Source organism: Ornithorhynchus anatinus, chromosome 4, assembly GCF_004115215.2.
Source record: "Ornithorhynchus anatinus isolate Pmale09 chromosome 4, mOrnAna1.pri.v4, whole genome shotgun sequence".
Taxonomy (NCBI): Eukaryota; Metazoa; Chordata; class Mammalia; order Monotremata; family Ornithorhynchidae; genus Ornithorhynchus; species Ornithorhynchus anatinus.
This window is the reverse complement of record NC_041731.1, coordinates 31,808,336-31,824,138: the sequence shown is the minus strand read 5'-3', so window position 1 is coordinate 31,824,138 and position 15,803 is coordinate 31,808,336. Positions and strand designations below refer to the sequence as shown.

The 15,803-nt window shown below is 51.9% G+C and overlaps 1 protein-coding gene across 1 annotated transcript in view; it reads right to left on the bottom strand.

Moving 5' to 3' along the window:
• Window positions 1-13,732, bottom strand: part of FAM102A (family with sequence similarity 102 member A) — a 46,625-nt gene extending 32,893 nt beyond the window's left edge. The window contains exon 1 of the mRNA XM_029062828.2: window positions 12,566-13,732. Within this exon, the coding sequence (XP_028918661.1) occupies window positions 12,566-12,711 (146 nt within the window). The 5' untranslated portion in view covers window positions 12,712-13,732. The remainder of the gene's footprint in view (window positions 1-12,565) is intronic.
• Between the last annotated feature and the right edge of the window lie 2,071 nt (window positions 13,733-15,803).

Genomic DNA, 15,803 nt, shown 5'->3' with positions numbered 1-15,803 from the left:
TATTGAGCGCTTACTATGTGCAGAGCACTGTACTAAGCGCTTGGGATGAACAAGTCGGCAACAGATAGAGACAGTCCCTGCCGTTTGACGGGCTTACAGTCTAATCGGGGGAGACGGACAGACAAGAACAATGGCACTAAACAGCGTCAAGGGGAAGAACATCTCGTAAAAACAAACAGAAAAAACGTAAAAACAAAAAAAACCAAAAAAAAACAGAGCACCATACTAAGCATTGGGGAGAGTACAATATAACTATAAACAGACACATTCCTTGCCCAGTCAGTCAGTGGTATTTATTGAGCGCTTACTATGTGCAGAGCACTGTACTAAGCGCCAGATAATTACTTTCCCCCTTCAAAGCCTTATTGAAGGTACATCTACTACAAAAGGCCTTCCCTGACTAAGCCCTCCTTTGCTCTTCTCCCACTCTCTTCTGCGTCACCCTGACTTGCTCCCTTTATTCACCCCCTCTCTCAGCCCCACAGCACTTATGCACATATCTATAATCTATTTATATAAATGTCTGTTTCTCCCTCCAGACTCTAACTCGTTGTAGGCAGGGAATGTGTCTGTTTATTGTTTTTATGTACTCTCCCAAGTGTTTAGAATGTGCTCTGTATTCAGTAAGCACTCAATAAACATGATTGAATTGAACTGAGAGTAAAAGACAAGAGTTGGAAGACACATTCCTTACCCAACAACAAGCTTACTGTCCAGAAGGGGAGATAGACATTATTAGGACTAATTTAGTAACATATCATTTTAAGTTCCCCAATGAGCTTACAGTCTAGAGACAGTGGCAAGGCAAACGTTCCTCAAGAAAACTCAAAAAAAAAAAATCCCTCCAAACTGCTACCTCTGCATCGAGCTGGGGCAAGTCAGGGTTTTGGATTTTCCCTGTATAGCACCACAGGTTCCTCAACAGGGCCAGTAATTGTTTGCGGGCCAACCTGTCCCACAGGAAGGGCTGAAGTTAGCCAATGGAGGAATGATGCGGAGAGGAGTGTAGTGGGGAAATGCAATGGAGCCAGAGAATCTCTTTCTCTGATAATTAATTATGGCATTTACTAAGCACTTACTATGTAGCAAGCCCTGTTCTACACATTGGGGTAGATACAAATCAATCAGGACAGCTCCCGTCCCACATGGGACTGAGTCTGAGCAGGAAGGAGAAACAGCGTGGCCTAGTAGAAAAATCACGGGTCTTGGGAGTCAGAGGACCTGTGTTCTAATCCCGGCTCTGCCAACTGCTTGCTGTGTGACCTTCGGGAAGTGACTTGACTTCTCTACGCCTCAGTTTCCTCAACTGTAAAATGGGGATTTGATACCTGTTCTCCCTTCCACTTAGACTGTGAGCCCCCTGTGAGGCAGGGACTGTGTCTGACCTAACCGACCTATGCCTACCCTGGTTCTTGGAACTTGACTCATGGTAAGCGCTTAACAAATACCATAAAAAGACCAGGTCCTGAATCTCCACTTTACAGTTGAGGAAACGGATGCACAGTGAAGTCAAGTGACTTACCCAAGGTCACACAACAGACACAACAGAGTGGGGAGCTGGGATTAGAACTCTGGCCTTCTGACTCCCAAGCCCCTGCTCTTTCCTCTAGGCCATACTGCATCTGAAAACAGGGTAGATTTGCATCTGACTGGGTCAGGGTAGGTGAGGTCCTGCCCGGAGGCAGGGAGATGGACCCAATGACCTCCAAGTCCACACCAGCCCCTGAGATTCAGCAAACCTTTCAGAACGTTATCGAGATAATCTGGGAAACGACCCAGGAGTGGCACTTCTAAACACCAAAGGCCAATTACTTGGCTCGTGTTACTATAGGAAAGAAGTTATCTCCCCCCACGTCTTGACAAAAGTCTTTATTGCCCCACTCTTGACAAAATTCTTTATGGGGAGACCCTCCACCTGGTCAAACATGTTTTTCTCCCCTGGGTATAGTCTCCTCTCAGAAAAAAGGGACCCTACTGATTCATTCATTCACTCGATCGTATTTATTGAGCGCTTACTGTGTGCAGAACACTGTACTAAGCGCTTGGGAGAGTACAATATAACGATATCACACTGCTGAGTCCTTCTCAAGCACAATGGACACAAAGCCCTGAGGTTTCAACCTCCAGCCCTTCATCCAAGGTGGGATGGGGGGCACCTAATGGAATGCGTGGGGGACTGGGAGCCAGGAGACCTAATAAGAACTGTAGTATTCGTTATGCGCATACCATGTGTCCAGCACTGTGCTGGCGTAGATGCAATACAATCAGAACAGACATAGTCCCTGTCCCATTTGGGACCCCCAATCTAAGGGGGAGGAAGTCCAGGTATTTTCCCTCCATGTTACTGATGAGGAAACTGAGGCTCAGAGAATTTAAGTGACTTGCCCAAGATCACTCAGCAGTAATAGAGCGGGGATTAGAACCCAGGTCTCCTGCCTCCTAGCCCTCTGGGTTTTGGTCTCGGCTCCACCGCTCTTATCAAATAACATTAGTGCCGTGCACTTGTAGGACATGTTAGTCGTTTGGCAATCAGCAGTTTGAAACTGAAAAGGCAGATGGAAGAGGAAATGGGGACTGAGGTGTGGCTTCAGTTGCGTGCACCTTTAGCAACCGGGACCTCAGAAAACTGAATCGGCGAGCAGGCAACTGGAGAACTCATCAAGGCCTGAGCGCTGTGGTTTGGAAACCTCAGACAACTCACGGTCTTCAGATGCGGCTCTTCCTGTTCTGATTCTCTCATCTCCCTCCATTCCCCACCTCCGGAGAACACCTGACCCTACCATCTTCCTCTCAAAAAAACCCCGGCTCAAGAGCTGGAGCCACTTGCCTCAATCCTGTTTTCCTGTCATAATTCAGAACTCTTCATTCAAAGCAATCTCCTCGCAAACATGGTGTGGATAACAATAATAATAATGAGAGTATTTGTTAAGCGCTTACTATGTGCCAGACACTGTACTAAGCACTGGGGTGGGTACAAGCAAAATGATGTGGAAAGACTACCTGACCCCATGTGGGGCTCACAGTCTCAATCACCATTTTCCAGAGGAGGTAACTGAGGCCCGGGGAAGCGAGGTGATTTGCCCAAGGTCATAAAGCAGACAAGTGGCAGAGGCAGAATTAGAACCCATGACCTTCTGATTCCCAGGCCCGTGCTCTGTCCATTACACCACGTTGCTTCTCATGCTCCCTCTGGCATGGAACTCCTTCCCCCTTCATAGATGACAGATTATCACTCTGACCATTTTCAAAACCTTACTAAAATCCCATCACCTCCAGGAGGCCTTCCCCGATTAAGCCCTCATTTCCCCTACTACCTCTCCCTTCTGCACCCATTATCTTTGAATCTGGGTGACACAGAAGGGAGTGGAAGAAGAGGAAAGGAGGGTTTGGTCAGGGAAGGCCTCTTGGAGGAGATGTAGCTTCAGTTAGGCTTTACTGAAGTGGGGGAAAGTAATTGCCTCAGTTACCTATCTGTAAAGTGGAGATGAAGAACATGAGACCCCTGTGAGACACGGACTGTGTCCAACCTGATTAGCTTGTATTTGCCCCAGCACTTAGTACAGTGCCTGACACATAGGAAATGCTTAACAAATACCCTAAAAACACCCCAAAAAACAAAAGCCAGAGCAGAACGTCATGCTCGTCATAAAGGCTGGAGAGTCAGGGAGCACAAATCTTCCTGTGTGGCTCAGGAAAGCTGCCTCTCAATAGCCGTCTCTGAGATGGGATTCAGGGCCCAGCTGCTGGGGATGGCGGAGAGAGCCGTTCCTGACACTGGCTGACCATGGTGGAAAGCGAGTCCTACTCGGCAACAGATGTGGGGAGGAGAAGGGCAAGGGGGAGAAGGAGGACCAGAGGACAATTGAGTCCCGACACCTGGACTGTCCCAGGAACGAGCAACGTGTCTATTGTCGGGGCCGGGGATAACTGAAGTGCTGTGTCTCTGCCAGAGGGCTCCCGTGGCAGGACTGGGAGGGGTGCCAGCCTAGCCTTTGGGGCCAGCGTCTCCCTTACCCTGGAGTTGGCAGGATTGCTGGCATCGGAGAAGAGCTCGCCCCCTCCAAGCACCCAGGGGACGGCACTGGCAGCCCGTCAGGTGACCCCGGCCTGGTCCCATTGGGTCACAAGGGGCGATTGTGCCCCTCTCCTACTACAACCCTGCCTGTACACTTTGCTCCTTTTATGCTAACCTTCTCACTGTGCCTCCATCTCGTCTATCTCGCTCACTCGCCCATGTCCTGCCTCTGGCCTGGGTCACCCTCCCTCCTCAAATCCGACAATTATTTTCCCTGCTTTGAAAGCCTTATTGAAGGCACATCTCCTCCAAGAGGCCTTCCCTGACTAAGCCCTCCTTTTCTCTTCTCCCACTCCCTTCTGCGTCACCCTGACTTGCTCCCTTTGTTTATCCCCCTCCCAGCCCCACAGCATTTATGGACATATCTGTCATTTATTTCTTTTTATTAATGCTTGTCTCCCCGCCTTAGACTGTAAGTTCATGGTGGGCAGGGACTGAGTCTGCATATAGCTGTACTCTCCCAAGTGCTTATACAGGGCTCTGAACACAGTGAGCACTCGATAAATACAACTGAATGAATATGCAGGGACTGCTCGCAGGGTGGGGGTATGACTGCTAAGAGACCCTGGGAACAGAGGAGCATGAGGTGTTCAGTTTCCAGTTCCACAGCTCTGGGGGTCCCCTGCACCCCATCGACACGCTGGGCCCTGCCTGGTCATCCCCCTACGCAGAAGATCGGGTCCTGGTTGGCATATTCCAAGCTTCTCCTCCATCACCTTCTCCTCCCCTCCCTGCTCCAGCCCCCTCATCCCCCAGCCTCCTTTCAAGGCTCAGGCAAGGTCCTCTTCCTTTCTTTCTCCCTCTGCTGTTATTTTAACCCTGCAGGGAGTTTGGAGGAGGCTTCTGCCCAGAAGACTTGCCACCAAAGAAAGCTGCATTGAGTGACCCCCTCTCCTCCCTCCTCCCCAACCCCCACCCCAGCCCCCCCTAGCCCTGGGAATATAGCTGGGAACTCCAGCTCTGACCCCCTTGCAGCGGGAGGGCTGGGATTGGCAGCACAAAGAGCTCTCTGTCTGGCTGGCTCGCTTAACGCGGGGCAGGCCTGGTCTTTCCAGCCGGGGCAGAGCCGGAGGGTCTGGGAGAACTCCCTCCGCTCCCCACCGGATTCCCGTTCTCTGGCCAGAGCCCCCGACCCAGACGACTGAAACTTGGGCAGAGACTGCTCTTCTCATCTCTCTACTCTGGTTGTGCACTGCCTAGGGTAGGAAAAAAATGCCCTTTTCTCCTCTGACTCGGTCCAAAGAAAGAAGAAGGGGGGGAAAAAAAATAGTCACAAGATGTGGCGTCAGCAGTTTAGTCAGCTCCAGCGGGACAAAGCCTCCTGGAAAGTCAGAGGTTTAGAGGGGTCCAAGATGCAGCCCCGGACTCTTTTGATACCCACTCAACTCACCCACAGTCAGTGAGTGACTCAAGTCTAAACACTCGGTTGGGGCTCCGGCTCAAATCTAACAGTCCTAGAGAGAGGCACCGCCGACTCGCCCTGAATCACTCGAGGGGAAGAAGCAGCATAGTCTAGTGGACAGAGCACTAGGCTGGGAGTCAGAGGGACCTGGGTTCTAATCTTGACTCTGCCACTTGTGGGCTGTGTGACCTTGAGCAAATCATTCACTCAATCGTATTTACTGAGCGCTTACAGTGCAGAGCGCTGTACTAAGTGCTTAAGTCAATTCCCTTCATTGTGCCCTCAACTGTAAAATGGGGATTAAGCCTGGGAGCCCCAAGTGGGACATGGACTGTGTCCAACCTGATTAGCTTGTATCTATCCCAGTGCTTAGAGCAGTGCCTGACACATAGTCAGCACTTAAACCATTAAACAAACTAAGCTGTGGCTGCCTTTTCCTGGCAGAGAGGGTGCTTATCCGACCCAGTTTTGGAGCATCTCTTGTCAGGCTCCCTGGACACCTGCAGAATTTAATTTTTTTTTTATGGTATTTGTTAAATGCTGACTATGTGCTCGGCACTATACTAAGGGCAGGGGTAGATACAAGTTAGTCAGGTTGGACACAGTCCTTGTCTCACATGGGGCTCACCATCTTAATCCCATTTTACAGATGAGGTAACTGAGACCCAGAGAAATGAAGTGACTTGCCAAAGGTCACACAGCAGACAAGAGGTAGAGCCGCGATTAGAATTCGGGTCCTTCTGAATCCCAGGCCCATGCTCTATCCACTAGACCAAGTTACTTCTCTGCTGAGCCTGGCTCCCATTTTCTGCATGAGGGAGGTAGACTCCAACCTCCTCTTAAAGCACTAGTGATCAAATATCAGAAAAGGATCTGGGGTTCTAAAGGCCTAGGCCTCACACAGCACCGGAAAATGGTTTTGCCAAAATGGTCACCACGGCTCAATTTAAGGTGAGTATGAGGTTCAAGGAGACCCCTCTAACGCTTGGCTAGGCCTAGATGATATCGCTCATCTCCATTAGACTACAGACCTTTAAGGGCAGGGATGGGGTCTACCACTGTCCTCTTCCAAGCGCTTGGGACACCGCTCTGCACACAGTGAGTGCTCAATAACTATCATCGACCCACTGATTGATTCTGGCCTCCTAAAGTCATTAGCTGGCCCAGTTGTCTACCCAGCTGAAGCTACTAGTTTGTCATCTGTCTCCGCTTCCTGCTTTCTTTCACTAAAATCGGGGGCTCTTTGAGGGCCAGAAACCATTCCCAATTTCCCACGTATGCTCATTCCCAGTGCTTAGTACAATGCTACACACACTACATAAACTAAATACTATTACTTTGGATGTCACAGGCACCCAGTACTAATTAAGGTGATTGAGGAGAGTGGATTCCCTTTTGGGGATCTGGGGAAATATAAAGAACTAGAGAAGCAGCATGGCCTAGTGGAAAGAGCCCAGGCATGGGAGTCAGAAGGATCTGGGTTTTTCTAATCTTGGCTCCATTACATGTCTGCTGTGCAAACTAGGGGCAAGTCACTTCACTTCTCTGTGCCTCAATTACCTCATCTGTATAACGGAGATTAAGATTGTGAGCCCCATGTGAGACAGGGACTGTGTCCCAACTGATCAACTTATACCTACCCCAGCATTTAAAACAGTGCTCGGCACGTAGTAAGCACTTAACAATACCCAATGGTGTAGTGGATAAAGCATGGGCCTGGGAATCAGAGGGTCATGGGTTCTAATCCTGGCTCTGCCACTTGTCTGCTCTATGACCTTGGGCAAGTCACTTCATTTCTCTGTGCCTCATTTACCTCATCTGTAAAATGGGATTGAGACTGTGAGCCCTATGTGGGACAGGGACTGCATCCAGCCTGATAAACTCTTATCTACCCCCACACTTTGTACAGTGCCCGACACATACAGTAAATGCTTAACAAATACCACAATTAGTATTAATGGTCTTTCTTGCTGCCAGGACCCTGTGAGTTGACCACATACAGATAAGCCTTCTCCTCCCTGTCCCCAGAGAGGCTGTGATTGGAAATTAGTAGGGCGAACAGACCTTAATTTACAAAAGAGGCCAAGGACCCAGACCAAATTGCAGAGCTGAACAGGCCCTTGCAAACAAACACAATGAACTGACCAGCCCACGAGTAGGTTTTAACCAGTCTGCACTCTCTAGAGGAAACAAAATAATATTCACATTCTTTTTTACTCATCAGGCACCAATTGTGACTCAACCCTGGTGTGTGGGTAAATGGCTTCTTGCCAGAGGCCACTGGTCAAAGGGGTGCAGCCCAGTCAGATCAGCTGAGAGCTGAAACCTCTCTCCAGGATGTTGGGGATCCTTAATGTGGTAAAGACTTGTTAAGCACTGCAACGCGTTCTTTGGAGCTGGGGTACTCCCTGGGTTTCTCCCGTCAGCTAGAGAAACTGCTGACTTGCTTTTTTTTTTTTGGCATTTGTTAAGCGCTTACTATGTGCCAGGCACGATACTAAGTGCTGCGGCTGATATAAGTTAATCATGTTGGACACAGTCCCTGTCCCACAAAGGGCTCGAAGCCTTAATCCCCATGTTACAGATGAGGTAACTGAGGAACAGAGAAGTGAAGTGACTTGCCCAAGGTCACTCAGCAGACAAGTGCCAGAGCTGGGATTAGAACCCAGGACCTTCTGACTCCCGGGCCCGGGCTCTATCATTAAGCCATGCTGCTTCTCAAAATTTGCAGACTCTGGGCTTGACTTTGGATGTGACAGGAGAGTCAGAGCAGTCTCTCCCCTAACTCTGGAACCACCTGCACAACACAGGAAGGATTGGTATTTATTAAGCCTGTGCTCTAATTCACTATGCCATGCTCACATTCTGAATCCCCATCTCACAGACGAGGTAATTTAGGCCCAAAGAAGTTAAGGGACTCGGCCAAGGTCACACAGCAGAACCTCGGTCCTCTGATTCCCAGGCCCAGGCTCTAGCTCCTGGCACAGATGCTCAACTCCAGCTTTCCACCTTCCCACTCATAGTTCTGAGGATGACATCATCCTCACATGGGTAAAGGACGGTGAAACTACAAAATATGGAATTTTCTGCTTGAGGAGATTTAAATCAGCTCCCCCTATAGATTACGGAAAAGGGGGTTACTCTTGTTAACCTCCAGGACTTGCTGCAACCGGACTCCCTATTATGAGCCCCAGGGAGTCATTTCCCAAAGACACGACTGCTTCACCTTTCTGAGAAAAGTGCAGGATGGAACAGCCACCTGTTCTAGCTCAAATTGGGTCAGATAAGAAAGCCTTTACCCAGGGGGCTTTCATGGAACCAAACAGACCAAAAGAGACAGAGACAGAGAAACAGAGAGGGAGAAACAGAAACACAGAGAGGCGCCGAGGGAAAATGAGAGACACAGAGAATTAAAGGACTACAGGGGAAAGAGGAGGGGAAGAGAGACAGGTAGAGAGGTCCTGCAGTGCAGCCCTGGGTTCAGCTTAATTGTCTCAAAGTCTGATAGGAAATTGGGTGGACATGCACTGAGAATTCAGGATCCCTAAGTGCCGCCTGAAAACTGTCCCAGGAGGGTTATTAGCAGGGGAGGAGGGAGCTACTTGTGATTCAGCCTCATTTTTTTTCTCAGAGAAAATTCACCGGGCATTTGCAGGTGATTACCCCGAACCTAAGAATGTTCAAAATGTTCCCACCCACTTTCGAGCAGCCAAGAGTGCCAGGATCCTGCCTTGCTGTGTTTTCTGCTTGCCAAGCAGCATTGCTGGGAATACGATGGCCTAATGGAAAGAGTCAGAGGACCTGGGTTCTAATCTCAGCTCTGCCACTTGCCAGCTGAGTGATCTTCCCTGTGCTCCAGTTTTCTCCTCTGTAATACAGTGAGAAGACACCCGTTCTCCTGACTCAATTGTGTCGGATGCTCCCAAATGCTTAGAATAGGGCTCTGCACTTAATAATAGTAATGGTGGTGTTTGTTAAGCGCTTACTATGTGCAAAGCACTGTTATAAGTGCCGGGGAGATACAAGCTGATCAGAATGTCCCACATGGGGCTCACAGTTTTAATCCTCATTTTACAGATGAGGTAATTGAGGCACAGAGAAGTTAAGTGACTTGCCCACAGTCACACAGCTGACAAGCCACGGAGCACTCAATAAATACCATCGATTGATGGACTGATTGATTCTAGCCTTCATTTAGAGCCCACGCGTGGGACAGGGACAGTGTCTGATCTGATTCTCCTGTACCTACTACCCCAGCGCTTAGCACGGTGCTATGGCGCTTAATAAATACCATGATGATTTGCTTGGTTTGCAGAAGACACACCTTTCCCGATACACTCCTTCCTGTGTTAAATCCAACTCTAGCCCACCCAGCTATTCCCTGAGCCCAGATTTCCCCAGCTACAGGAAAATCTGCTCAATTAATTCCCCAGCTTTCCTCCATCTTCCTCTGCTGCTGGGAGGTTAGCGCAAAGGAAAGCTGTGAGATCAGAGCAAGACTTTGGTGCAGAACTGCCCGAGATCCCAGATGGTTCTTGGGAATCCATCACTGCTGGTGGCAGACAGAAAGGTCAGAAAAAGGTGAATCCCAAGCGAGTCCGCCAAGACTGGTAACTTTCCACGTGAGGCTGGGCGGTTGACACACACGTCTGCCCTGCCAGGCAGGTAAGGGAGGGCTGGAGTAGCCTCCTGTGGCCACCTACCCCACCTGCTCCTTCACCGCCAGCCTGGCGAATGGCCTAGGCAGTTGGGGCGACACCCCGGGCTTGGTTGAAACGACGGCCAACTGCTCTGCTAGAACACGTCCTGCGATCGGCACCACATCGCCTGCTGAGCAACCAGGGCCAGGCAGACCATAGGGCTGGCAAACAGCACCAAATACCAGCAGCTCTGCCCGCATCCTGCAACCTGCCAGCCAGGCTTCGGGGGCATCAAAGGCTTCAGGGGCATCAAAGCCTTCACCCATCTTGCCGCTCCCCGGCCCCCCACCGTCCCCTCCACCTGACTCAACCCTGGGGCCACGCAAGCAAGAGATCACCCCACCTGGCTCCCAGGGCAACTGAAGCAGAGACCACAGGGTTAAAACTTCCTTCTTCCTCCTCGGCCCCATCCGAGCGACTCAAATTCCTCAGATAAGCGGCTTCCACCAAACCGGGATACAAAGGGGGGCGGGGGGATTACAAGGAAAAGAGTTTTATGATAGGATTCAATCTTCCCAATCTGACTTTGCTGCAAGCGTGGCTACAGAGAGAGAGACGGACAGTCATTCCCCTCCCGATGTGCAAATCTTTTCCACCCTGTAAAATCTGGACGAGCCTCGTGAAGGCCGTTCTGTGCACAGAAAGGGTTTCCACTGCGAAGCAGAAGGCCCCTATTCTTTGGGGAGAATGAATCGCCGCCCAGCCAGCAGAACAACAGACTTTAGGGCTGCTCTTCTTCGGTTTGCTCCCCCGATCGGACTCAGTACCCGAGAGGTGGTTTCGGTGCCAGCAGAGACAGCCTCCGAGGAGGACAAGAGTTAGCCAAGGAGTTGGGCAATACAGGCTCTTAGGAAGAGAACGGGATGGGGGAAAAGGCAAGATTACAAGATCGAGTTCTTAGCACCTCTTTGCCACATCTTTAAAAGAGCTTTAACCCGGCTTCGATTTCGCGGCCTGTCCTAATAGGTGATGTACAGGTGGGAAGCCCGGCCCTTCAACGAGATAAGCTTTTTGACTCCCAGCAACTGTCTTTTTCTATGGCCATTTGCAATGCAAAGCAAGCCATTTCAAGCCGATGAAGAAACTAAATTCGAAGCGAATGGAAAAGGGGCGGGGGTGGGGATGAGAGATGGGGTAGGAGCTCAGATCCCCATTCTTTCTTGGATCTGTATTTGGCCCTTCACCCCCTCGGCCTCCCAGCTCGTAATTGAAGGCTACTAACTCACTGCTCAGGAGAGCAGTTGGTGAGGTTTCGGGAGGTTGTGCCATAGGAGGGCTCACTATTAATTACATAACTGCTCCCTTTCCCGGTCCATAGGAGAGGCAGTCATCTGGCCATCTCGGAGATTAGAATTACGGAAAGGACAATGAAAGTCTGCAGAGCTCTCAACAGTGGAAATGCCCTCCCCCCGGTGATAATAATAATAATAATAATAGCCACAGTATTTGTTAAGCACTTACTATATGCTAGGCCCTGTACTAAGTGCTGGGGTGGACACAAGTTAATCAGGTTGGACACAGTCCCTGTGCCAGATGGGGCTCACACTCTTAATCCCCGTTTTACAGATAACTGAGGCACAGAGAAGTGAAGTGACTTCCCAAGGTCACACAGCAGACATGTGGCAGAGCTGGTATTAGAACCTAGGTCCTTCCGATTCCCAGGCCCGTTCTCTACCCATTACAGCATCATCACCCTTGGGTGCTTAGCACTGTTTTAAGTGCTACATAGGGGAAGGGGGCAGGGGAAGGAGAATGAGCAGCAGCAAAGCAGCAGATCCTAGGTTGGGACTGCCTCCAGCTTGTTAAAACTGCTCAGAACATTTTGCTCTCGAGTTCGTTCATTCATTCAATCGTATTTACTGCGCGCTTACTGGGTGCAGAGTCCTGTACTAAGCGCTTGGGAGAGTACAGCACAACAATAAACAGACACATTCCCGGCCCGCAACGATCTTACAGCCGGAGGGCGGGGGGGGGGGGGGACGGGACAGACATCAACACAAATAAATAAATGTCTGATATGTACATAAGTGCGGTGGGGCTCAGGGCTCGAGGAGCCTGGGGACAACTCCCGCAAGGAGCGCGCTCAATCTTTCTAAAAGCGCAATCCGGGCTTTAAAAAAAACCTGTCCCAAACTGCGACTAGCACTGATACACATTCCCGGAGACCCCGACCCTCTTCTGATTGCAGGCCACACACACACACACGACCCCCTCCCCCGACCGCTGCCTTTTACATGCAGGCCTTCAAGGCCATCGGAGGGGGGGGGGGGGGTCCCTTTGAAGCCGGGGTCCCCTTCCGCCCCCATCATGTGGAAGAAGCTGCCAGAGCCGATGCGTGGCTTCGGATGGGGGCCCGGAGAAGGAAGAAGGGGCCGCCGAAGTTCCTACCTGGAGGACAGGCTGACAAAATCCCCGCCATCCAGCAGCCTCACTTTGCAGAACAGCACCCCGTTGACGAAGGGGACGGCGGTCAGCTCTTCCAAGGTAAAAACGGTCTGAAATTTAAATTTCTTCTTCTTCATCAAGAAAGCCATGGGCAGATTCCCTGAGACGAAGCCCTAACGCTCAGGGCCAAAAGGTAAGCCACGACGACCGAAATAATAATAATTTAAAAAAACCACAAAAACTCCCTCCACCTCCCCGCTCCCTAAAAAAGCCCAGTAGGGGAGGCGGGGGGGGGGAGGGGGGGCTTAAGCCGGTCAACCCAGACGCATGGACGGGGGCAAAATGAGTAGCGGGGAGGGGCGGTGGACCCCCAAAATGGGCAGAGGGGAGAGAGGAGTCTCAGGGTCGGAAAGCCCTCGGCTTGAAGTTCAGACGTCCAGTTCCGTTGAGTGTCTGGAGGCCGGATCCCGGGGGGAGGTCAGCGTTTGCCCAAGGAGAGGAGGGGAGGAGGAGGGGCGGGGGGACCGTCCTCGCATCTCCGTCCAGAACCGAGGCTCCCAGGCCTGCAGGAGCCCGAGCCCACCCGGCCCCCAGATTGGAGGGGACCGTCGGCAGGAGAAGGTGCGAAGGGAGGTCGGTGGGTGGTCTAGCCCCCGGAGGGACCCTCGCCCCGCGTCCAGCCGCTCTCCCGAGCCTGCACCCCGGCCGGGGCTTGGATGTCGCGCCCTCGGGCCGTCCTCATGGGGGACGGCTTGGGCCTCTGCTGTCAGCCCGAGGGAGGAATCAGAGCGACGGGGGCCGGCCCATTCCCCACGGCTCCTCCTCCTGCTCCCGACCTGCGGGGACGGCCCGACGGAGCTGCGGCCCGGTCCAGCCGAGCGGCGGTCCTGCTGCCGGGGCCGCCGAGGGGCAGGGGGTCAAAGGTCAGCCCGAGCTGCGGCCTGCCCCCCACGCTGCGGCCTGCCCCCCACGCTCCGTCCCTCCTCTTCTGGCCGGCGGGACCGGTCGGCTCGGGGCCCGATGCGCTGGGTCGGTCAGACCTCCCGGGGTGGAACGGGGCAGGACCGGTCCTTCCTCCCGGCTCCCCCGCTTCTTCTCTCCACGGCAACCCCCTCCCTACGCCGACTGCGCCCGCTACGCTCCCTGCGCAGCGCCCGGCCCGGGAGGCCGCCGAAGACTACGGCCGCTCCCTTTGGAGAATACCGATGCCCTCCTCCGCCGGCGGACCTGGAAGGAGACTAGGCAGGCGGCAGGGGGGCGAATGGAGCCCTCTGATTGGACGGCCCGAGGAGGCCGGGTGGGGGGAAAGGCCGAAGCGAGCCCTCTGATTGGGCGGCTCGAGGAGGCTGGGAGGGGGAGGCCAAAGCGAGCCCTCTGATTGGACGGCCCGAGGAGGCGGGGGGGGCGACAGCGAGAGAGAAAGAGAAGCGCCAACACGGAATCTCGGCCTCTGATTGGCGGAGATGGAAGGAGGGGCCTCCCTGATTGGCCGAAACGATGGTTGACCCCGCCCCCTTCAGCCCCACTGGAGGCCGAAGGGGGAGAGGTGTAGAGAGCAGGGGCGGGAAAGAAAATAATAATAATGACGGCATTTGTTAAGCGCCTACTATGTGCCAAGCACTGTCCTAAGCGCTTGGGGAGGATACGAGGTCATCAGGTTGTCCCACGTGGGGCTCACAGTCTTCATCCCCATTTTATTCATTCATTCATTCAATAGTATTTATTGAGTGCTTACTATTCATTCATTCAATAGTATTTATTGAGCGCTTACTATGTGCAGAGCACTGGACTAAGCGCTTGGAATGGACAATTCGGCAACAGATAGAGACAATCACTGCCCAATGACGGGCTTACAGTCTAATCGGGGGAGACAGACGGACAGAAACAGGACAACATAATCACGATAAATAGAATCAAAGGGATGGACACCTCATTAACAAAATAAATAGGGTAATAAAAATATATACAAATGAGCACAGTGCTGAGGGGAGGGGAACTGTTTTACATTTGAGGGAACTGAGGCCCAGAGAAGTGAAGTGACTTGCCCAAAGTCACACAGCTGACAAGCGGCGGAGCCGGGATTAGACAATGATGGTATTGGGGAAGCGCTTACTCTGTGCAAATCACTGTTCTGAGCGCTGGGGTTGATAGAAGGTCATCAGGTGGTCCCACGTGGGGCTCACAGTCTTCACCCTCATTTTCCAGATGAGGTCACTGAGGCACAGAGAAGTGAAGTGACTGGCCCAAAGTCACACAGCCGATTAGTGGCGGCGGAGCCGGGATTAGAACCCATGACCTCTGACTCCCCAGCCCGGACTCTAAGCCAGGAGGAGGGAAAGCCAGAGGAGGGGGAAAGGGAATTGACTCCAAAATGAACACGTGGAGGAGAGAGACGAGGGGAAGAAGGCGGAGCAGGGGATAGGGAGGAAAGACAAGCCTTTCTTGGGGGAAATCTTTTCAGATTCCCTCTCTGTAGCACCAAAAATTAAGGTGCCTGGGTCGGCCTTGGTGAACTTGGGTCTGATTGAAGACTCAATTTCCCCATCGGTAAAATGGGTAAAACATTTTACCATTCGAGAAGCAGTGTGGCTTAGTGGAAGGAGCACAGGCTTGGGAGTCAGAGGTCGTGGGTTCTAATCCTGGCTCCGCCACTTGTCAGCTGTGTGACCTTGCGCAAGTCACTTCACTCTCTGCACCTCAGTTACCTCACCTGTAAAATGGGGATGAAGACTGTGAGCCCTACGTGGGACCACCTGATTACCTTGTATCTACCCCAGTGCTTAAAACAGTGCTTGGCACATAGTAAGCGCTTAACAAATACCAACATTAATTAATTAATTAATTAATACCAAACGCCACCCCCTTTTCCTAACGCAGGACCCGGGACTGGGACTGCATATGAATTTGGGAGGAAGTCTCGGGCGCTCGATGGACTTCTCAAGCCAGCAGAAGCTGTTCGTCCTGGGTCGTTTTGGCCAAAGAGACAAGTGCCTGCCGTTTGGTGAAGGCTTCTTTTTCCACAAGATGAATCACTAGAAGTAGGATTCGAGAGGAAATAAACAGCTGCGGACTGGGGAGGGCCCCTCTGGCTGCGAACAAGTATCTGTGTGTAACCATAGTAACTCGTGCCTATGCAGGGGTTGGGAAGGATTGATCTGATTGCCAGATTTAGTGTGGGGGTGAGGAGTTTATTCCCCCTCCATCCTGAGCCGTGGAGGACTGCCTTCTCTTCTTCCCTCCT